Source organism: Anabrus simplex, chromosome 6, assembly GCF_040414725.1.
Source record: "Anabrus simplex isolate iqAnaSimp1 chromosome 6, ASM4041472v1, whole genome shotgun sequence".
NCBI classification, from domain to species: Eukaryota; Metazoa; Arthropoda; class Insecta; order Orthoptera; family Tettigoniidae; genus Anabrus; species Anabrus simplex.
Window position 1 is genome coordinate 92196298 of NC_090270.1, and position 25394 is coordinate 92221691.

General features: G+C 36.7%; 1 protein-coding gene across 10 annotated transcripts in view; it reads right to left on the minus strand.

Moving 5' to 3' along the window:
• The window catches only part of trol (terribly reduced optic lobes), a 918151-nt gene that overhangs the window by 214476 nt on the left and 678281 nt on the right, over positions 1 to 25394 (minus strand). For all 10 annotated transcript variants that reach the window (XM_067149795.2, XM_067149796.2, XM_067149794.2 and 7 more), the window contains 7 exons: positions 21830 to 22032; positions 19861 to 20086; positions 19137 to 19307; positions 15565 to 15755; positions 8673 to 8799; positions 7068 to 7220; positions 5629 to 5892 (listed from right to left, as the gene is read on the minus strand). In XM_067149795.2, the coding sequence (XP_067005896.2) occupies positions 5629 to 5892; positions 7068 to 7220; positions 8673 to 8799; positions 15565 to 15755; positions 19137 to 19307; positions 19861 to 20086; positions 21830 to 22032 (1335 nt within the window). The remainder of the gene's footprint in view (positions 1 to 5628; positions 5893 to 7067; positions 7221 to 8672; positions 8800 to 15564; positions 15756 to 19136; positions 19308 to 19860; positions 20087 to 21829; positions 22033 to 25394) is intronic.

A 25394-nucleotide genomic window follows, 5' to 3' on the forward strand; every position in this document is an offset into this window, starting at 1 on the left:
CATTAACTCATTTGATGTTGATGATTCGTCATTTGCATTATTGTGATTTTTGCATGCAGTACAGACTCAATTTAAGTTCATTCCATTGTCATTTATTTTTGACAGAACGATGTCTGTCGGGTCCGCTAGTTATTATTATTATTATTATTATTATTATTATTATTATTATTATTATTATTATTTGGAGGAAGGAAGCTTGTAGTTTTACGTAACCGATAATCACACTAGCATAAGCGACGGAATCTCATATTTTACGTGAAATCCGAACCACCGGACGTGACTTTCACGTCGAAATTCAAAGATGCATTAATCGGGACTCAAACCCAGTCCGTCTTGATGGTTGCAAGTAGTTTGACTGCTGCGCCATCACCCCCCTTATTTATTATTACTTGCTACGATATTAAACATACATTTTATCATTCAGTGATCGTATTTGATGCGGAGTTAAAGATTTATTAGCCTCTCACGTGTGTAATCCCGCGACGCTGTCAAGTAAACACGCGACGATCGCTTTTAAATATATTACGCAGACATTACGCAACCTACACATTTTTTTTTTTTCACAAAGTGTACATTTGTCCTTCTTGTAAACAATATATTAACATTACTAATAAAAGTTACCACAATTCGCAGAATTTAGAAAAAAGTAAAGGTATGCGAAGTTAAAAGTCTGCCCTATGTAAACACCGATCGCTACGTTTAAAAATTTATAAAATCGCATACATAAGGTTTATAACAATGAAATTTGTGGGCATTATTAAGTATAATCTAGACGTTATTATGCGTAAATCTCAATTTGTTTAGGTGGTAAGTTTCATATATATGTCTAAAGCTCTAGAAAAATTGATCTATAGCCAACTTGAACAATATCTGGAAAAATATTCTCTGCGTGACCCCTTCCAATCTGGTTTCAAGAAAGGACATAGCACAGGGACGGCACTGCTAAGAATTACAGACGACATTAGACGAGCTATAGATGAGCGGAAAGTGACTATACTTATTCTACTTGACTTCAGTAGTGCGTTTGACACAGTAAATATTCACATATTATTAGCGAAACTACAAAGATTTAATCTGAGTCCCTCTGCTATTCAGCTCTTTGCTTCGTACCTCTCCAATCGACAACAACGTGTTGTCATAAACGGCACTACCACAGACTGGAAGATGAAGCAAACAGGTGTCCCACAGGGATCCGTGCTTGGACCTCTTCTGTTTACTCTATATATCAATGATATATCTTCTCAGTTCAGTAACTGTAAGTATCATTTATATGCAGATGATCTACAAATATATTATCACTGTAAAGCTATTGATATTGAGTTTGGAATTCATCAGATGAATTCCATTTTAAATCTGATTAGCTCCTATTCTAATAAGAATTGTTTATTAATTAATCCTAAAAAGACACAAGCTATTATAATAGGGCAACAAAGGCAGTTAAATATCCTTAATAAGAAATTATTGCCTTCACTTTTGCTTTGTGGTGTAGCTATACCATTTCAGAAGTCGGTAAAAAATCTTGGAATTATCATAAGTGACACACTAGATTGGAGTGAGCACATAACAAGCATCTGTAGGAAAATTCACTCGTCACTTCACCCTCTCAAAACTCGCCAATCACTTCTTCCACTAAGCTTGAAAATTAAACTTATCCAGACCCTCATATTTCCCATACTTAATTATTGTGATATTGTAATGATAGATGCCACCATGGAACAGACACTAAAATTACAGAGGGCAATGAACTCATGCATTAGGTTTATATTTTCAATTAAATTTTCAACTCATATCTCCCCCTATTATGAACTTCTCTCCTGGTTAAAAATCGATGAACTACAACATCTTCATGTTGCTACTCTCGTATTTCGTCTGCTGAATGAATCTAAACCCCAGTATTTATCCTCAAAGTTTAATTTACTCTCCTCCTCTCATGAACACAACACACGATCGACTACGACACTCTCAATTCCTGTGCATCGCTCATCTTCATTTAACCGATCCTTTCAAGTGTCTGGTGCAAGGCTATGGAATTCCCTTCCAGTTAGTGTTAGGAATTGCACTTCCTTAGCTTCTTTCAAGCGGTCTTGCCGAGATTACCTATTAAATGTATAACCAGCTTGTATGAATGGCAGTATGAATGGAAGAATGAATGAGGTTAGGATTTATATTTTGTTAAATTATTTCATTATACTGTTTTATAAAGTTTATTAGATATGTGGTTAAGTGTAAGAGAGGGCCGTGAGCCTTAACTTCGAAATAAATAAATAAATAAATAAATAAATAAAATAAATAAATAAATAAATAAATAAATAAATAAATAAATAAATAAATAAATAAATAAATAAATAAATAAATAAATAAATAAATAAATAAATAAATAAATAAATAAATAAATAAATAAATAAATAAATAAATAAATAAATAAATAAATAAATAAATAAATAAATAAATAAATAAATAAATAAATAAATAAATAAATAAATAAATAAATAAATAAATAAATAAATAAATAAATAAATAAATAAATAAATAAACTTGTATAAATGCAAACATGCGAAGCCTGAAATTGGCCTAATAAAATCAGAAAGAATAAATCACGAAAAAAATCAAGGCATTAGAGAGAGAAGATGGATCCATAGTACATAACGAAAAGGCTCTTCAGAAGGTGATGGCAGAGATTTTTTGAAAAAAATTTATAATGAGGATGACTGCTCAGAGAAAGGAGATAAGAAAATGGAAATAACAGATGGAGAAAAGGAAGAGAACCCGATAACATGGTTGGAACTTGAAAGGTCAGTGAAAGCAATGACCAAAGTTAAAGCAAGTGGAAAAGACGAATTCAATGCAGATGTGATTAAGGCAGCAGGAAGCATTGGACTACAGTGGCTATACCAAGCCCTCAATGCCACATGGAAGGACAAAGATTACCTGAAGATTGGCAACAAGGAAGCATTGTACCACTGTTCAAAAAAATGGGAAATAGGAAGAAATGTGAAAATTATAGAGGTATAACCCTATTATCACATAGGCTAATAATTTTTAAGAATATCAGTTAAAAAGACAAGAAGAGATAGAATTCAAAATATTAAAATCAGAGAAGAGCTAAATATAGAACCATTAGTACAGAAAATACAGAAGGAAGATTGAGATGGTTCGGACAAGTAAAAAGAATGGGAAAGGAACAGGTAGCAAGAAGGTAATTGAAAAGAGAAGTTAAGGGGAAGAGACCAGTTGGAAGACTGAGAAGAAGGTGGATGGATCCGATTTGGAAGGACATTAGAGAAGCTGGATTGGATGTGGTGGAAGTAATGGAGCAGGAAATGTGGAAGGACAGAAAGAAGTGGAGGAGGCTTGTTAACCATACCCGGGTGACTAGAGTGGGACACTGATGATAATGATGTATGTATGTATGTATGTGTGTGTGTGTGTGTGTGTGTAAACACATTTCATCATTTATTGTCATTTTGATGGAGTGGTGGTGGTGGTGGTGATTTTTGTTTTAAGAGGAAGTACACTGAGGTAATCATCCTCTCTGCTTCGTGCAGGCTGAGATGCTGGCAGAAGTAGCAAGACAATGAAAGTCACGGCATTTCATTGTGGATGTGAATGTGTTAGGAGTGAGAACCTGTAGGAATGGGGCAAGAAGTAGAGCAAAGGTAAGAAAGAGCTCTATTTGTCAAGACAGTCAACAAGCACAGAACATTCATTAATTCTCTTCTTTCTGGTACTGCTATGGTTATTCGCTGCTAATAAAGTCATTATGAAAAAATGTGTAATATCATACAATGTACAAAATATGATTATCAATAACTTTTCCTATAGACTGTTTTAAAAATGAGAGTAGTGAAGAATCCCTGAAGCTCGAAAACTCAATCCCTTTAATCAATTAACTGATTTTCTCCTTCCCTGCATTGGCTTATAGACAATTAAAACTCCCTCATTTTCTTCTTCATGAAATTCTGAGAATGATCTGCAAATCAAACTTGTCAAATTCATCAAGATCAATTCCCTTAGGATATGGATGTTGCTTCCCCAGAATTTTACCTTATGTTCCATTCCTTTTTGGCCTTGTCACATGCTCGGGCACTATTTAGGTCCTCTTGCTTTATCCACAGCCTTTGTTGCTCTTTATTGACAAGAAACATTAAACCTTTCTCCTTCTTTCCTTTACAAAATATCAGTATGTTTTATATCTCTTTCCTGCCTTGAGACTGTAAAATGTCCCTCAGAGATGGTGTCTCCCTTGATTAATGCACAGTGAATTACAACATGGAAAAATAACAGTATTTAATATGAAACAATATGTACATATGATATGAGTATATAGAAATTACAAGATTTCATATTTTGCATAATAAGAAAAAGGTAGTGTTCTTTGTGTGCAGTCATACAGGTGATATAGGGAACATCATGAGTTGCAGATTTCACAGACACAGTCACTAGATACCTGGAGAAAACCTTTCTTATTATAAAATACGGTGGCGGGTGACGAAAGCCATGAATTACTCCTCTCGTGTAGAGGTGATGTAGCTCAAATTTGCTGCTTTCCATTCATTGTTGTTCATGGTGGAAGTATTAAAGAATTCTATGTCTATTTCTGCAGTTTTCTGGCATCGTTCATCCAGGAACCTTTTGGTAGCTAGGGTCGGTATCAGATTATAAGTTGTTATCAGATCATTTATGAAGGAAGATGCTCCTACTAGCTGGTATACAAGTTGATTTGGTGAAAATTTTGAGATGCAGAGTGCTCTTTTTATGTACATGGCAAAATATATGGTGTTGACAGTGTTAAGTAAAGCTCACTGAGTTGTGTCATACTTACATCTGCAAAATTTAAAAGATGACTATTGGCATATGTTTGTTGCCTGTGTGAGACAGTACCAGCAACCCAAATACAGTTTGTAATACGTATATTGGACTCACATGGCCTCTCTCGTACACAGCTTGCAAATGAGACAATATGTCCTCCACCACCTCGCCTTAGAGCAATTACAAAATGCAGAACCTCCTCTTAGCAAAAGCAACTAAGTAAACAAGAATGTTTCTGCAAGTTTCCACCAGCAATGATTCATGAAACAGGTAATATGCATGTATTCAGATATTGTCATCATCATTCTCCAGCCCCACTTGCCCAGGTACTAAGTGCAAGCTTTTATTACATCCTTTTGTCCAAGGATCTCCTTTCAGTTTAGCCTTCTCTCCTCCAGATCCCACCTTATTTGATATATTGAATTCATCTGGGGCTTTCCAACACAACTCTCTCCTGCTATTGATTTCTTGAAGTACTTTCTTCCATCCTTTTAAAGTGTGCATACTTTCTAAGGCATGACCTCTCAATTTTCCTCACTTCCCCTGTATTTCTCTTCTGAAGCATATTACATATGAACTTCATTTCAGAAGCTTGATTTCTGCTGCTGTTTTGTTTGGAGAGAGAACATCTCGCAAGTGTATTTTCAATATGGGAGCATATGTATTCAAGAGAAATATGTAGGCAAAATTAACAGACACTCCACTGCAAAACACCAAATTTAAATACAGTTCAGAACAACAGCAATATTTATTACCTTAACATAATAAATGGAACCTATCTGTAAAGATATGTAAGCAGCAAACAAATATTCTACTTACTTCACAAGAGGTGCCACGATAGCCAGGTGGACATCGACACACTTCCACACTAGTTACAATGCCTTGTCCTGTGTACTGTTCCACTGCTGTGTCAAGAGTCACATCACTAATGAATGATTGCAGAGTCTGTGTGGCATGATGGGCACGAATAAGGATGGCTTCAACGTTTGACAACACAGTCAACATATCAGCACGTGATGCAGTGCGAGGACCAGTCTGCACAAGTCGCTGCCATTCTGACTCACGCAGAGGAACGGAGTATGTCTGTAATACATAAATGAGAGATGTAGGAATGCACAAAGATAAAGTTTTCTGACAAACTTTGAAAGAAAAGACATTCAGTTAATAAACGATCAAAAGTCAAAATTAACCATCACGGGGGGACAAACTACTGACTGAATTAATAAAATACATAAGAGTACAAATAATACCTAACTTTACTTCTCAATCTCTTAAAAATATATATCTTTATTCAAAATTTCACCTTCTAAAATGAAGGAAACTAGTTATATAAAGAGATATAAGTGTATGATCATTGATTACAAGGAAACTGAATCCCACTCTATTCCTAATAAGAATGTGAGCAGTGCAGAAGCCAAAAGTGACAACTTGAATAAGATTATTTGTGACTGCAGTGTGATTATAAAGTTACTTGTAAGGCTTATAAGGCCAAAGTTAAAGAAAAGTGAAAACGATGAGTAAGCGAATGAGTCTTACAGTGCCATTTAATTTGTGTCTTACTAAATTTGCAAAGGAAAATGATGTGAAGTAGCAAGTCATTTGTATGATGAGTAAGCAGAGAGAAGAAACTAATGGCAACAAAGAAAATCCGATCATCTTTTTCATGGGGTGGAGGATAATAAAAGTGTTAGAATGGATCACAGGAACAAAATGCAGTGATAATGTTGTAACAAAAGGAAAAATGCAAGCTCATCAATAAGAAAATAGTGAAAAAATTGATCAGCATCTCTTCAGCAACTGAAGTAGTATCTAATGGGAAAAGGAATAAGACAAGTAAAATATTGGGCATGCGGGCAAAACATAAAATGCATCAAATTGTTTAGTGGAGCAAAGGTATAACTGATGATAATTACTATTCCATTTATAATTGGACAAGGAATGTCAAAACTTACCATCAGGTTGTTAAGTCTATGCTTTAATGTATATTTCCTAATTATATACTGTACTGAAGATCTGTTACACAAAAAAGGGAACTATATATTTGTGTATTTTGAAAATACTGAAAACTTTAAACACAGATTTTCAAATATAAATGTACAGTGTAACTTTCATTATTTATGGCCTAAAGAGGATATTCCATTCTTAGTATAGTAACTGCTCTTAGGTGAACATTTAAAACCAAAGAATTTATACATTATTTCAAAACTGATTATCTGCTAGGAAATGAAACTGGTAATACCCGAAGTTTAGCTACTCACCATTGGTTTATTTGGTTGCCAGTCCAGAGAACCAGTCCAATAAATAGAAATTCCATTACCAAGAATGACAATGTCAGTATCATCACTGCGTACACTACCTGCTCGTGCCGTATATCGCTGAGTTATAGCCAAATTACCTCCATAAGAAGCAACCTGAAATAAAGAATAGCACAATCTCAATTAAAATACTAGCAACATCAGAAATAAGAAAATGATCCAAACTTGCCCATTCAAAGCCATAAAATTCTAAGAACAAATAATTTTCCAACTGTTGTTGTTTCTTTACAAATCTCTTCATTGGCATTATTTTCTTAATATGCAGCTAAAATATAGCTTGCACATTCAACACATTAACTAGGAGCTATAGGTAAAACATATAGTCAAGAGTTTTCTAAGGATTCTGAAATTCTTGTTACCAATCCAAATTTCGAGATGATATACTGCATGCCAACATCTACGAGGGCCCACCTAGTGGCTATGATCATTAAGGTGTGAAGTCTATAGGGTGTGACACCATGGTTAGTCAGTTTGAGACCCATTGGCAGAAAAAAATTTCACCATCAGAATGTTAGCTGGCAGGGTAGGGGAGTTGGTGGGTATACAGTTTCTAATTTCTAGACTGTGTGCCAAAAGCCTGGATGAAATTTCATACCTCTCTGTAATGTTCATACGGAATGAGGCATATGCCGCTTCTGATGGAAATTCATCTGTCAGATGGGGGCGTAAAGCCCTGAGCAGACTGCTTGGTGCTATTCGATAGAATAGGTTATGTGCTGGCACCAGGTTTCACTCTTTTCCTTCCTACTATCATGTATCATGTCATTCATTCAACTCATAACTCCCCTGATGAGGGTGACATCAAGAAGAGCATCCTGTTGTAAAAACTTGCTATGAAGATTCATCTCACTTCATACTCGATCCCACAGAGAAACGGGACAAGGGTTGGATATACATACACTGACTTCTATGAGGATGCCTTTCTGTTGCTTCCTCTTGTCAATGCTCATCTGTCACTGCATTTATTCTTTGTTTGTGCTCCTATTCTGCTTCCTACATTTTTTTGTTTGTTTGGTTATTGAGCTACTTGTTTAATGACACACTAACACAGATAGGTTTTCAGCAAAACTGGAAACATTGCAAAAATCCCAGCATGTGGCTGGTGTGAAAAGGAGAAACCACAGAGAACCATCTTTGAGGCTGCACACAGTGGAGTTATAATCTCCCATCTCCTGAATGCAAGCCTCCAGCTCCAACTACCTATTCTGTATAATGAATTTGCTCAATCCTGTCTTCGGTGTTCTGAATACTGTATTCTATCACTTACATGTGAATCTTCTGCATCCTTGCTTGCCCAACTAAGTAGCTTTTCACATCTACTTGCCTTTTCTCCAAGATCATTTACAAAATAAAAAATAAAAAAAAGATACTCAAGAAATAATAAAATGGTTTTAAGAGCCTTCTAGAATAGTATCGGGCATCGATTTCCAGTGCTGTTTAGTTAAATGAGAATTAATGTAATTAATTATTTAAATAAATAAATAACTATGTAAAGAAGTACATCAATAATGAGTTAAATGACTACAGTAAAACATTAAAGCCACCTACCTTGTTGCCAGTGAACTGAGGTGGCAGAGACCAGAATAGCCTTTGATCACCTCCTCCAAAGTTGTAACCAATCTCATTCTGCGCCACATTCAAGTCAAATCCTTCTCGGATCACATGCTGTCTGTTGCTGTAGGAATAATCCATAAAAATTAACCCAAGGAAGTTTAACGCAACTCTGTTGTGAAACATTATAAAGTGACTACAGTTATTTCAATGTTATAAATGAAAGACATCGGTTGATTTTTATAGACTGAATGCTGCTGAGTGTTTTGTTCTTTATTCTCTGAATCCTGTTTTAGATCCCAATTTTCTGAATTGTCGGGCATGAAGTAGAGAGAGAGAGAGAGAGAGAGAGAGAGAGAGAGAGAGAGAGAGAAAGAGAGAGAGAGAGAGAGAAAAGGGAGATTGTGTGTGTGTGTGTGTGAATACCATATTGCCCCAAATATAAGACAATGTTTTTTATCAGTACATTAAACAAGTCATCTTAAATACATAGCCTAAAATTTCATCACCATCATCATCATCATTATCATCATCTTCCTTCCAAGTATTGGGCCATGTGTCCCGTTACGGTCTTGCATTTTTCTTTTTGCAAGACTTGAAAGCAATCAAATGTCCTTCCGACGGGTTGCTAGCCTGAAGGAAGTAAGACAATTGGTGGGGCTGCCACCTCTCAGCTAATGGACTAGCTGAAATTACAGCATTTCCTCCATAATGGATGTAACAGTTATACAGCCGTGACTCTGTCGACAGGGTCTCATCTATGCGAACAGGTTTTTTCATCTCGGGAAGGTGAGGTTGGCCTTTAGGCAGGAGAGGTTATGTCATAATCATCATCATCATCCTTCCAAGTACTGGGCCATGTGGCCCGTTACGGTCTTGCATTTTCTTTCCATCACTTCATTGGACGTCCTATAGATCTCTGTCCTCTTGGCTGATAGCGTAGGATCTCCTTGGGTAGTCTTCCAGATTCCATCCTTTGAACATGATGTTTCCAGTTTTCTTGGTAATCATAGATGTAATTGATTACTGATTTCACATTCAGTCCCTTAAGCACATCTTCATTTCTTATACGATCCCATGTCGTATAGCCTGCTGTTCTGCGCATGAATGTCATTTCATGTGCTGTAATTCTGGAAATGTCTTGAGTTCTTATTGTCCATGCCTCACTGCCATAGCAAGTGTGTTTTTGGACAAGAGATGGCTTCATGATGTGATTTATGATTCCTGTTGTTCTGGTAAATTTGGTTATTTTTGCAGAGATATCAATTTCCCCTTGGTGAGATAAATTGTATCCCAGATAATTGAATTTGTTGACTCTTTCCAAAATTTTATTATCTAAACAGATTTTACTCAAGATAGGGTCCTTCCCCTTAAAGGCCATTATTTTGCTCTTTTGTGGTGAAATGATCATGTTGAATTTTGAAGAGACTTTCTGGAGATTAAATAATGACCACTGAAGATCATCTTCTGATGATGCTACCAATGCAACATCATCAGCAAAGAGTATGGCATCTAGATGTGGGAGATATCTGCTGACTGGGATTGATCCATGCCTTTCATGCCTCCATTCCTGTATTATGTTGTTCATATAGATTATGAACAACAAAGGAGAAAATCCACAACCGTGCCTCACACCTCTGCTGATCGGTTCCTATTCAGTGTGATGATTACCTAACTTAACTGCAATAAGGTTGTCACTGTACATGTTGTATACGTTATCTATTGACTGTTGTGGGACATTATCTTCTACTAAGATATTAAGAAGTCTGTTCCTGTTAACTAGGTCAAAGGCTTTCTTAAAATCAACAAATGCTATGTGAGTTTCCAAATTAAATTCCCTGCGTTTTTCGACTAAGATTTTCAAGGTAAAGTAAGCATCAGCACATGAGCGGCCCTTTCGAAATCCATGTTGTTCATTTCCAATTACATTTTGTATAAAAGAAACAAACAAACAAACAAACAAACAAACAACACAAGAAATTAAAACTTCTTACAAGGTTAACCTATTAAGAGACCCCAGTATAAAATTTAAAAACTTTAATTTATGAAGGTCGACTTGTATAATTCCCCAGCTGTACTGGCTTGTGTGGTGGAAATCCCCACGTACATTGTAAGTGAGTTCAACGTCACAAATAAATTAAAATTCCTTAAACTGTGATAACTTTATTCAGTTTGTGGCCTGTGATCTTGGGTTGGCACCATTATGTTCCTACATTCAGTTTTGGTCACTATTTCAGGCATGACTTATCCTGTGGAAAGGAGAGTGTATCTGTCACTTCAGTTAAACAAAGGAGAGAGAGGTTATGACACGAACTTCAAACTGCAGGTTTTATGAAGCCAAACTTACTATTAATGTACAGACTGGAAAAAATGTTGGAATTTACAAACTGATGCATTGTGTTGGTGGAAAGATGAAAAGAAAAGGTCACTACATCAAGATAAGCATGCACAGGACTGAAAACATGAAAACTGAACAAAACGGATAAGTTTGTCACTCAATTCATGTTGGAGAAATGACAACAGAGTTATCAATAAATTATTCATAAATTAGCTTTGACAGACTAAAGAACCTAACAGTGATAAATTATCCAATTATATGCAAAGTTATTAGAATTAACTCATTAGAGGTTGCATGTAAGTTAAAAGTTCTGGTAAGGCTACGGCAAAATTGATGTATATAAATGTAACATTTATCCATTGAATAATGTAAGAAATATGATGTGGCAAGACATCATGAAAGTTATTGTGCATTATCAAAGTACAATGCAGATGGGCGGCCCATAATCTAATGGAAAAATACGCATCTATAATTGGCTACACATGTTAAATAAATGTACAAGTGAATGGGTCGATCACCAACATGATGTGAGGTGTCCGTCACATTCTTCTCTGCCATTTCTGTTTACTACATCATCTAATAATCAGTAAGGAAACAACCGCTTATTTTTTAAAAATTTCATTGAAAATGCACAACAGTCTACACAGAGGCCCTACAGAAAAGGCAACTACATTAAAAATAGTGAAGGATCAGTACAATGTTGTGTTGCCTGATGAAACAACCGACAAGATGAATCACTGCATGTTAACATACTGTCCTCCATCCTGAAACAGTCTGCTGAATCTACCATAATATTGGTAGCTTCTGTGGTGTTATACAACACAAGTGCTGATTTGTATTTGAGAGCCATTGTTGACACATTACATACATACGGTGTGGATTTCAACAAGGTGATTAGGTATGTAACAGACAGTGCAAAATATACAACCAAATCTGCCAACACTCTACAGGGTTTGTTAATGAAGGTCTCGTTCACATTCAATGTTGGGTCTATAAAATAAATGATATTGATCCTTTCCTTCAAAGTGAATTAGATGAGTAAATAATCTTGTATTTGAAATGCAAGTAAGCTTCCTAAATAGAAGAAAACAAAGACATATCTCATCTCCAAACTTGCTAAATTAAGTGATTTGCTCAAGAAGCTAGACTTGCTGTCATCTGGAGTTTATTCTGAAGAACTGAATACCATACAACATTGTCACCACTGAAACATGGGAAGCAAATGTCAATGTCCAGAAAAACAGTGCAATTATGTATCTGCAAAATGATGGAACTTCTTGCCAAAGATGCAGCAAAATCTTTACTAGAAGGATGAGATTTCCTTGTCAACCCTTGGAACATAATAAGGACAAGATATAATTCTTCTCTTATAGTATACCACAATAAACTGCTTTTCTGAAGGAATTAAGTGAGGCTGAATTCCTGGAAGGCTACTTTATTCTGAAGGAGTGGTAAGGGATCAGCAAGATATTCCAGAACATAGTGGGTGTAATCTGTTGAAATTAATGCACACAATTAAATCTGAACATCCAGAGTTTTCTGTGCCAGTATTAAAATTAATCTGGATCACTTCATCTAATCTTGATGCTGAAAGATCTTTCCCTAAATACTCTGTAATTGTGAGTGACAGACGAAGAAATCTTAAGCCAGAAAATGCTGAAACATTAACAATAATAGCTTTTGAATAAGTAGATCAGGTATCCATACTGTTTAGAAGTATGTATGTTTTGTGATACTTTATTCCTACAGTTAGTTTAAATTTCAAATGTGATGATTTTAATTTTATTCTATCTGTTATTCAATTACTAGAGTAAAGTGGAAAAATCCACCTAACACCAGTGGCGGCTCGTGACAAAATTTTTAGGGTGTTCACAACAACATTTTTGTTCATGTCTCAAATCAGCAAAAAATTAACATAGGTACAAAAATTATTTCACTAACAGTTCCTGGTATGGTTCCTTCTTCACAAATAATTTGGTAGAACCCCTGTAACCATGGATAAATTTTATAAGAGACTAATTTGTTAGTGTAGAACTAAAGTAAAATGCACAATAACTTTATTACACTGCGAATATTGAAGGATGCGAGCACTATTCTTGGTTTTTAAACAGCACGAACTTCACCTGGGTGTTAGTGTAGAACCAAACAAAACCCCATTGTCTACCAGCTTTTTTGACCGCCATCTCACCGTCAGATAGCTCCTCAATTGTAGCGGACCTCGAACCAGCCCTCAGATCCAGGTTAAAATCCCTGACCTGGCTGGGAATCGAACCCGGGGCCTCCGGGTAAGAGGCAGGCACGCTACCCCTACACCACGGGGCCGGCAGAGTTCTACTGTGTCATATGTTAATTATTCTCGTCTTGTGATGTAGATGTTGATTCCCATAGGGAACCTAAAATATTTGTCCCGAATGAGTAAATTTATAATACCAATATAATGGTCCGTTATTGGACATTATAAATTTTCCAGCTAACTCATTCTTGGTTGCCTGCGTTTCGCCCTCGTGTGCTAAGTTAGGCTCGTCAGTTGGGACTTAACACACCACCCAAGACGCAAGGCTAGTGCATACCGTGGAGGCCACTGCATAGGCTATTTGAAGCCACCAGCAGTGCCAATGCACTATGAGAGCTATGTCTCATTTCCAAAAATAGATGCCTGCCTGGCCATCAAATGATGTAGGCATCTATTTTTGGAAATGAGACATAGCTCTCATAGTGCATTGGCACTGCTGGTGGCTTCAAATAGCCTATGCAGTGGCCTCCACGGTATGCACTAGCCTTGCGTCTTGGGTGGTGTGTTAAGTCCCAACTGACGAGCCTAACTTAGCACACGAGGGCGAAACGCAGGCAACCAAGAATGAGTTAGCTGGAAAATTTATAATGTCCAATAACGGACCATTATATTGGTATTATATTCTCGTCTTGGAAATTATAGACAATACTACCGTAGGGAATTCAATACTGGCGTTTTTGTGTGCATGGGAATTTTCATGTTTATTTATTTTTGCACTCAAATGAGCAAGGTCTGTGCACCCAGCTGAATTCCATTCACTTCTTTCTTTGTTGAACAATAAACAGGGCAAACAAAAAAGCGCGTTCCTAGATCTACATCCACAGAGCCACTTGCGTGTTTCGTACGCTTCTCTCTTAAACTTACGCCTATACTCGCGTTTCTCAGTTTTTGTAAATTTTTCGATAATCAAATCTGGTCTGTTCGGTCCAAGCCTTTTTAATTCTAACTTATCCTGATAGGTTAATATTTCACTGGTTAAAATTACCTGAACCGAATTCATTTCCTCTTACACAAAGAATGCCATGGTCACAAACCATACAACCACAGAAGCAGAACAGAACACTTAAATTAATTTCACTTGAAAAGATTTTCCAGTCACAAAGTAAAGCAAACTCCTTCCCGCGATTACAAACACCTGTTCACAACGAGCTAGAAAATGCCTATTCAGAATTAGGGTACTAGCGAAATCTGCCGGTAATGTAATGCAATAGTAGTTCGTGGGAGGCTGTGGCTAACCGTAATAGGGGAGGTGGCGGACCCTTGTGGTCAACTGTCATACTGCCACTGGGTTGAGGGTGGCTCTAGACGAGAAGGCACGTACCTTGCCGTGCTCTTCGCTAATGGGAATATCAGTGCAGAAAACCATGACGTCATCTGCTTTGCGCACGCGTATAGTCTTCAGCACAATAGCGCATTATCCAGTGTGCTCGCTGCACTGTCAGTCAAAACGAACAACTGTCGGTGTAACGGAGCTTCGATATAAGTCGAGTGTATTCGATCGATTGTCGAAATCAGGTCGAAAGAAAGGAAAGTTTTAAATTATCCATGAATGCGTAAATATGTATTAAAACTGGGTGTTCACGTGCTCCTGTGCTCCTGAGAGCCCACCGCCACTGCCTAACACATAGGTTACCAATGCAGATTATACATAATATATACAAATATTATGTCATTCACTTATGTATTTAACCACATCGTAACATAAAATTTCTCATTTTTAAAACATAAAGTTTTCAAAAAGTAAAACAGAAAACTCTTTCCTCCAATAATGAGAATTTGTTATGCACACGAATATTAAAATAATTAGTGTGTACAAAATAGTTCAGATGTTTCATTAACTATGATTTTGGTTAAAGAACAGTTTGGACGATAAAGGTTCTAGAGTATGAGTGAAATACACTTTCTTTTTCTAATTTTACTCATCATGACAGTTCAAAAAGTTCATAGAAATTAATTTGTCCACTCAGTGCCATGAAAACTGATTGATGTAAACAAATGAAGTTCCTTTGGGAGAACAGTAAGGATGAATGTAGCCTATAAACTATCCCTTAATCTTGACTGTGACTATACCCACAAAAACAACAGCCTACATATTTTAGAATGTAATAACTTTCTGATAATTTTTTACTAATTTTTTACCCATACCATAGGTGTAAATTTGTTTTATAGCTTCCTGTTAAAACTAACACTGCACAGAATTGGCACATTAAAGAAGAGGCCTGTACTCCAACATAATTGAAAACCAATGAGTAACTTACTTATCAGTTAAGGTGAAACCATGGTTTTGATCAATTATTTGCATGGGAATTTGTTGGCGATGCAAAGTGGAGGCTTGGCAGACATCAGTAACTCCAGTACAGAAACACTCTAGGCAGCCTTCAATATTGTCAGCTGATAAATCAAACGTTCCACGGCGACACTGATCACACCTTGGGCCTTCCACATTGGTCTGAAATACAATAAATTTGCATTTTTCTGGAGTTAAGAATATTTACATAAAAGGGGAAAAAGAACTATAAATATTTGTGCATACAGAAGTAAACTGCATTACACTAATGGAATGGATTAAAATAGTAACCAGAAACTTTTGATCAGATAGCATGAGTGACACGCTACTTTTGTAATAGGATTAGTAAGGAAAAGATGCCGCCACAAACTCTCTCTTCCATCTAACCAAAGTATGAGATAAAATGTGTATTTAATAGTAATCAGAAATAAAAATTACTTACAACTATAAACTTAATGGAATACCAATAGAGATAATGATGATAATGAAGTGATGGGCGAGGATGATGAGAATGATGATAATCACAAATTAGTAAAAAATCTACAAAAAATATTAGCGTATACATCTGAATCCTTATTACTTAGTAGCTAAGAATAATAAAAAAACTACTTCGAATTGCTACTGCTAATAATGTACAAATAGAAAATTCAATTGTTATTGAGGAGATATTGTTGGCACCGATTCCTGAATCTAGTGGGGGCAGCCTCTCCAACAGCTACGTAGCTTATTCTACAGTCATTCTGCAGAAACAAAAAAAGAGTTTGTGTAACGTGTTGTATGACGGGATGGTATATATAAAAGCGTGTGGTTTTTTTTTTTACCACTTTCCAAAATTGTGGTCGGATGACAACCTGCTAAACTGATAATGAATGTAAGGTCGAGAGGATATAAAGAGGATTTGGTGGAGAAGGAATAGGGCATGAAGGTTACAGGATTATTTTAGCCTTAATCAGCCAAATTCGTTGTAGACCGAGGTGACATGGTCATAGTACTGAGGGTCGCTTATGTAGCGCACACAAACATTTTGAGCATGATATAAGCAAATTAGTAGCAGTCAGGTCATTGTAAACTACATCAGAATAGTCAAAATAAGATTACATGAACACTAGCTACTCTTTCAACCATGAAAAGACATTATGGAATCTGTGTATGGAGTTTAGAGCTGAAAATACATTTCTGGAAATACTTGCAATGTACTGCATCCAAGGAAGATGTTTATCTAGGATTATCCCCAGATTTTTGACCGATTCCAGGTATTCAATTAGTGACTAACACAGGTATTATAATTTTGGAAGCGAGACATTATTACAGGTTTCTGGAACGAATTTCTGGGCACAAAATTATGACTGCTTGAGATTTTACATCATTTAGACTAAGTCCAAGCAAGCATAATTGTATATCATTTGAGTATAAGTGGTGTCTACAGCTGTGAACTGATGAAGTGATATCATTTATATACAGTAAATAGAGAAGAGGTCCTAAAACAGACCCCTATAGGACTCCAGCCTCTACACCTTTCCAGGATGAATATTCATTAGAATTACATTTTATACAATGCTGACATTTGAGAGATAATGAGTTTATCCACAGGAGACTGTTTGTTGAGAGAGCTTTATAATTTAGGAAGTAGTATGACTGTGTGAACAGAGTCAAAAGCTTTACTGATGTCAAGAAGAGCTAGAATTGTCACTGGTCTTCTGTCCATAGGCTTCCGTACATCATCTGTAACCTTCAGTAGCACCATGGTAGTGCTATGCTTCTGCAAACGCCATGCTGGTATTCATCAAGATTAATGTACTATCAAAGATAGCTGGAAAGTTCCTGTTATACAACGTATTCTAGTGCCTTTGAAAGAGCTGACAATATGCTTACTGAATGGTAAATCTCTTCAGAATGAGACGATAATGGCAACTTTCCATAGTGATGGACATGTGCCAGTCATTAGTGAATAATTAAAGGTATGAGTTATGGTTGGGAGGATAATGAGTTCAGTTTCTATATTGTTGATCCTTTTGGACTTTGATTTGATTCTGAGCATGGTTTGTCTGACTTACAAAGGAGTGACATGAGAAAAGTAGAATTTTTATCTGTTGGGGGCACAACTGATGTAGTTGCTAGCGAGTGTTCTTTATTTTGTGGCTTTGTCAGTTGTGTATGGTTCAGTGATAAAGTATTTATTCAGTGAGTCTGGAGGTACTTCCATAGGTGGGTAAATTCTGTCCTTGTCTATTCCTATGTTCCACAGTTCTTTCCATGACTGGCAGAGATTGTGTTGTGTTTTAATAAGCTGTGTGTATGTCTGACTCTAACAATGCATACAGCTTGGGATGTTCTATTTTGGGGCTGTTTATAGTTGTCATAATGCTGTTGAATTGGTTGTCATTTAAACTGTCTATGGGCTGCTTCACTCCATGGCATTAGATCTATCAGTTCCAGGTTAAGCAACGGTGCAGGAGTTCGTGTCACCTGGATTCTTTTTAGCATTGCATGTTGGTTGTAGAGTCCAATCAAGTACTCATTTAGTTTACCTACTTTATCGCCAATATTGTTAGCTGTCAGTATGCGGTACCAGAGGATACCGAGCGAATCTTTGATAAGCAGATCGCTTTCTACCTTCGAGAGGTCTCTGTATGTGACAGTCCTTGGTTTGGTCTTACTGCACTACAAAGAGGAGGTCAGGTAAATCAGGTCATGAAATGAAATTTCTGGTACCAATATCTGTTTATCTTTGTCTGTGTTGTAATTGTTTGTCAGTTTTACTGACCATCATAAAATCAATTGTCACATGAGAAGTGCATGTATGATGCATAGAGTTCTTTAATATAGTCATATCACATGATACAGCCACATTGAAAAGTTATCAAGCTTCAGCCCTATTGCTATTGCCTAAGTCAGTATTAAAGTATTCCATAGTAACGACATTTTGGTATTTGGTATTGGTATTAACAGTGCATCCTCTGCATTTTCCAGATGTCTGATATTAGGAGGTTTTTAGACAACACACAGAAAGCATTTTTTGTGTGCTATGGTTATTTCAAGTAGCATAAACTCTGGTCTCCTATTATAGCGTATGCAATTATTTTAGGCTTTAGACTATTTGCTTCAAGAAATATTTAATTACTTTTTAAAATGATTTGATGAAATATTTGTTTGAGACAAGGAGCTTTGAACTGATAAACATTTTATGATGAAGTGTGCAAGGAAAAAAGTACATACCAAAAACTGCTGAAAAGAAAATGGAATTTTTCTCTCAGTATTGAAAAATTAAATGAAATATACAGCACAGCAACTCAGCACCTCAATTTTTTATTGAATGTTTATATTATTCTGAACCTACACTTTGTAGGTAGGTGCAAGAAAATCTATAAAAACTACAATTAAACATTAAGTATAGTTGATTTTCGTATGTTTATCATGTAAAAGAAAATGACATTCAAAGCAAGGATACAGCTGAACCTTACATTGCAGACCACTCATAAGTTGTGTTATGAAACAAATCAGATGTCAACTAATAGTACAAATATTTAAACACACAATGCTTACCTTACAGATACAATTTCGTCCATCTGGGCAAGAAGTTTGCCGACTTCCCCGAGGATCACAGCGGCAATCTGGCTCCACGTACTGACCAGGACGACACCCTCGATCTGGATCACCTTCATAGCCCTCTGCACACTCTTCACAATGAGGACCAGCTGTATTCTGTCTGCAATTCTATAAGGCAAAGAGAAATCACTTTATTAATAAATAATTTACTGATTTAACAAACATAACATATATTGAAATATTATCATTACAGTCAGAGAACCACATTTTGTTGGTTCTATGGGCAGCAGTCAGTCAGTGGCTTTCTGACTATATTCTGAGGTAGAGAGTTTGATCCTTAAACACTACAACACTGTATTGTTAACATCCAGCACTAATTCCCTGTGTGATAAAATTTTACTGACATTATGATCATAGCCATGGGACCTCCAGTTTTATTTGTTATCTGAACCATGAGGACATTATTTTTTATTTCAAAAAACCTAGTGAAATGGCTGAGATTTTTTTTTGCTAGGGGCTTTACGTCGCACCGACACAGATAGGTCTTATGGCGACGATAAATGGCTGAGATTGGAACCACAGCCACTTTGGTGAGAAGCTAGTAACAATGTCACCTGGCTTTTCTCACATCCCTCCAACCCTACCAAAGCTGAAGTTATGGCCATGATCAAAATCATTCACACAGAATAAATATAATATGTTTTTACCCAGAGATACATACCGCACATACTCCAGTCTCAGGATCACACTCTTCAGAGCGTCCATTACATTCACAAGGCTCGCAGAATCCTAGGTACAGGCCACCGTCAGTTCGAGTATATCCTACTGCACAGTCCTGACATGACAGTCCACGGTATCCCTCAGGACACTGGCACTGTTCAACTTCCACAGCCTGGCTCTGACCAGTATTACGGTCTTCAGCTACATCCAGAGATACCTTCATCAACCTATGGTAAAAGAAAATAAATTCAGGCATGAAAACTACAGTAGATTATACCAGGTTCAAGATTAATGATATTTCCCTATCAGTGATAAGTTATTCCAATGAAGCTTTCAGACAGATTCAGGGTCCTTAGTGAAACAGAAAGAGAACATTTCATTTCAGAGGTGAAGAAGAAGAAAACTAGGAAGATGATTTTAACAACAAAAGGATGGAAATTAACACCAAAAAAGGAGTTGCCAACTGGAATGAGTAACAGCAAGATGGGGAAGATCTTGCTGATCAGTGACAGTCAAGACCAGCAATGTAATATTTTTTACAGGAAACAATGTGTTAGGAGTAAGAAGAAAGTGATCATGGCCTTGATTAAGGTATAGCCCCAGCATGTGTCAAATTATTATTAAACTGAATGCACCTTTAAGGGAAATTGCAAAAAAAATTTTAAATTAAGACAGAAAACTTCAGAAAGAAATACGTGCTGGTGGTGATAATACCAAGAATAAATGATGTAGGGATGAATGAAAAAGTAATTACTGAGGAATGGGACCATGCCATAAGTCATCTGCTAAAATTAATACACAAAACCAATGTAATTTTGAATATACCTAACTTAAATCATGTTATTAAGAGAACAAACATATGATACGATTAGTTAATTCATCTAAAATTGCAAACAGAGGAAGAATAGCAATTAATTCTGAAGGTGAGAGGTTACCTAGGGATCACTCTATAAGGCATGGACTTCACATGAACAGGCACAGGAAAAATCAAGTACCTGACAGGCTAGGAAAATTGATTGAGAATTTGAATATACCACTGACAATTAGAGAGAGTAATAATCAGAGGGGGCAAAATGTACTGACTAACTGTAACTCATCAAGGGTAATACAAGTTATTTATTAGATTGACCTTAATTAAGAAATTATTTTTTAATTAAAAGCAAGAACAACCACGTACCACTTCTACTTCATACCAATCCTCACATAGGTTGGAGGCATGTAGTCTACTAAATAATGACTATATCAGAATTCAGGCAAAAAAATAATGAGATTCATCAGAACTATAAATTAAACCACCCATAAGGACAAAATCAGAGATGAAGTAAATAGGAAAGTATCTAGCATTGGGGTCCCTATTGTCAGTGTAAAAAAGATGTGTACACTTCAATGGTGTTGGCAGATTATGAAAATGAACAGCTAAAGACCTGCAAGAAAATAATTTGACCTTACTTTGAAAAAGGGGAAGGCTAAGGAAATCCTGGATAGAGACACTAAAATCAGATGTGAGGAGAAAGGTCTCAGATGGGAAGATGTCCTGGAGCAGAAGATGTATGAAGACAGGAGGAGATGGCAAGCACGATAATGATGATGATGATGGATGATGATGATGATGATGATGATGATGGTGATAACTGTGACCCATATCAATGAAGAATGCCCGACAAAATATTTTGAAGGTAGCCAGGATGCCACACTACGAGCAGTAGAATGGATCAAGTTGCTAGAAAACAAACTTCAGCCTGCTTAGAGACAAACGTAAGTATTACCTGTACATTTTGTAAACAATTTAAATTCATCTGCTCATTGCATTTTATGGTACATAACTGCCATGTTCCATGATTCTGATTAATAATAATAATAATAATAATAATAATAATAATAATAATAATAATAATAATAATAATAATAATAATAATAATAATAATAATAATAATAATAATGATAAGAAGAAAAAGAAGAATCATACTCACGCAGCCTCACGAGTGTTTGTAGTGTACGTTGCTTTGATTAGAATAGAGCCAAGATCTGCCAAGGTCATTAACATGTGTTCTCTATCAGCAGGTTGTCCATCTTGCCTTTGCCAGTACTGCTCCAAAAGCGGAACCACCACATCTTGAGAGCGATCAGGATTTATTTGCTCCCGACTATAGTACATCAGATGGATGTCATTTGTCTAAAAAATGAAGTAAAACATTGTGAATGCAATGCAATGATTAATAAAGAATTAGAAAACGGATCATAATAAATAATTATAAATCTAACTGTCCATCGTCCGTCATTCCACCTGACCAATTTAAATGACTACATCAATTTTGCCAACATAATCAAGATGCTAGTTTCTTTTTACAAGATACTGTACTTTGCATTACACCAACACAGATAAGTCTCACAGTGACGATGCAATAGGAATGTGTTAGGAGTGGCAAGAAAGTGGTCGTGGCCTTAATTTGAGGTACAGCCCCAGCATTTACCTGGTGTGAAAATGGTAAACCATGGAAAACAATCTTCAGGGCTGCCGACAGTGGGGTTCAAACCTACTGTCTTCTGAGTGAGAGTTCACAGCTGAGTGACCCTAATCATATGATTATTTCAAGCCTCAAAATGTGGCTAAAATGCTTGGTATACATCAGTTAATAAGTTATAAATATGCCAGTATTAAATGTGTAAAAACTTTAATGAAATACTGCTTTGTAGAAGGGGCTGCCTGGCCGAGGCGGTCAAGGCGTGCTCGGTTTGCCCGGAAGGACTGGGTTTGAATCCCCGTCAGGAAGTCGTAAAATTTAAGAAACAAGATTTCCACTTCTGGAGGTGCATATGGTCCTGAGGTTCACTCAGCCTACACCAAAAATGAGTACCAGGTTAATTCCTGGGGGCAAAGGCAGCCGGGCGTAGAGCTAACCACTCTACCCCTTCACGTGCCAAGGTTAACAATGGTGGAAGCCTTTACCTTCCACTCCTCCAAGGGCCTTCATGGCCTGTTTGGAGGTGACTTTGCTTTGCTATTGCTTTGCAGAGAGTCATGAAGGAAGAAATGTGATTATCCAACCCCTGACCTATCTCCTTTACTATCTATCTATCTATCTATCTATCAACTGCCAACCTATTGCGCCTAATGAAACTAGGGGGTCACACATGCAGCCATTAGCTTGCATTCAGGAGATAATGAGTTTAGACCCCACTGTTGGCAACCCTGAAGATGGTTTTCCATGGTTTCTCATTTTCACACCAGGCAAATATTGGGGTTGTACCTTAATTAATGCAGCAACAACAAAGCAATACCATAAAACACCAAAATTATTATTCCCTATTACAGTAGTATTGAACACGACGTTCTGATATTTGTGCTTAACAGGATGCTACACAGCCTGAGATGTATCTGAGGTAGTCTGGTTCACCAGTCCTAGTGCATAACAGTGAAATGGTCAATAAGAGCTATGTTACCTATGTTTAGAACCCTGCACAGACGTGGATATCCGCAAAGTTAGTGTCTTGCCAGATACGAACTGTATGGCAGTGCAGATAATTTTGCTGATAATTTCTAAGCAATGTTTTTTTTTTAAATTTTCACTCACGTATACTCATATTTTTGCTTGTGGTTAGGTGGCCCTTCACAGTGGTATGGGAGAATGGTGATATATAAAGAGCCTTGAGACCATAAAGTCATAAATCTGACCTAAGCCTAACTGGCTCCTGCCCACAATTAATGCAAGGAAGGAACAAAGGTCAGTACGTTGGTAGTTGTCTCAAGAGAAAATCTTTCATAAACCTGTGACTGTAGGGGATCTGGAGTCAGGTATCAGGCCTATTGTATTATGATGACAGATCTATCCCTTTCAATACATTGGGTGTAATATATTGTAGTTAAATATTTACAATATCTGCAGATAACCATTCATGATACGGATGAAGGAAGTGCAGATGCAAATAATATTTTGTATATCTTACTATAATATATTGTTCAAAATCACTAAATTACTGAAAATTTCCTTCCATTAGTCAAAAATCGAGTCAATTCTTAATAATGAAGAGACAATAATGGGACTGAGAAAGCTGGCTGTGCATTAGGGTCATGCAACTGTGAGCTTGCATTCATGAGATGCTGGGTTTGAATTCCACTGTCAGCAAGCTTGAAGATGGGTTTCCATGCTTTCCCATTTTCACATCAGGTAAATGCTGGGGTTGTACCTTAATTAAGACCAAGGCCACTTCCCATTCCTAGCCTTTACCCATCCTCGTGCCACTGAAAACCTTCGATGTGTTAATGCAACGTTAAACCATTAGCAAAAAAGACAGTAATGGATTATTTTGCAACCTATGTAAAACCATTTCAGAAAATCTCTGAGCACAAAGATTTCTTACATCATCCAACTTGAAGGTTGTATTTTACTGTGCCACCCATTCTTCCATATTACCCCAGACTTTTTTGATGCTACTCAAATCTGGATAAGCCAGCAAGGGAAGAACAGTGTGCTTGTATTTATATTAAAGTGTGCAAGAATAACTCTTAGTTTGAAACTTGTTGATCTCCATAAGTTCATCAAGTTCAGTCTTAAACGTATCATCTCTAATGTACACTGTGCTCTGTCAGCCAATTCTGAATTTCCTGTTTGTGAGCATTAGAAGTAGGACATTTCGCACACTGAGCATTGTAATAGGATGTGTTGTCTATCACAAGAACAGATTTCAGAGGCAAGTTTGGCAAAAGCATTTTTTTTGCCATTTCATGTAGTTCGTGGCATTCATTTCTCTATGGTAATCACTGATTGTCTGATTTGATTTAGATATAGGAGGCTATGGATTTGCCCACTGATTTTAGTCGAGCAATATCTCCACTGAAATCATACAAATTGTGCTTTGTTTGGGGTTCATTGACTGAATGAGTGGTTTGTTAATGTATTTTATGTGTATGACTGTGTTGTCTGTCGTGGCTGAGCTTTATTATGATGATGTTTCAATTAAATTCTTAAGTTTGACAGTGAACAAGATACTTTTTAAGATACAGTCAAAGGTTCCACCTTTACAATACTGAATTTCCAATTTTTTTATTTGTATACGTATGTCACATATTTCCAGGATTCAGTTCTGAGCTCTAAGGAAGGATGTTTGAACAGATGATGATGATGTGTGTGGCCCCTCACAACCTGGAAAACCAGACTGTTTGCCCACACTGCAGAAAATATTTCAAAAGCGTAAGTACACATACTACTGAGCCGCATCCAAACGTGCATACCATGGTTCAAATCCCGGTCACTCCATGTGAGATTTGTGCTGGACAAACTAGAGGTGGGACAGGTACCCAGTTTTCCCTATCATCTTTCATTCCAGCAACACTCTCCAATATTATTTTATTTCATCTGTCAGTCATTAATCATTGCTCAGAGGAGTGCGACAGGCCTCGGTAACTGGCACAATTCCTACCCTCGCCGCAAGTTGGGGGCTTCATTCATCCCATCTCTGAACCAGTCATTGACTGGAAAACAGGTTGTAGGTTTTCATTTTCATCCAGACATGCACAGAAATGGATTGGTTTGGAAA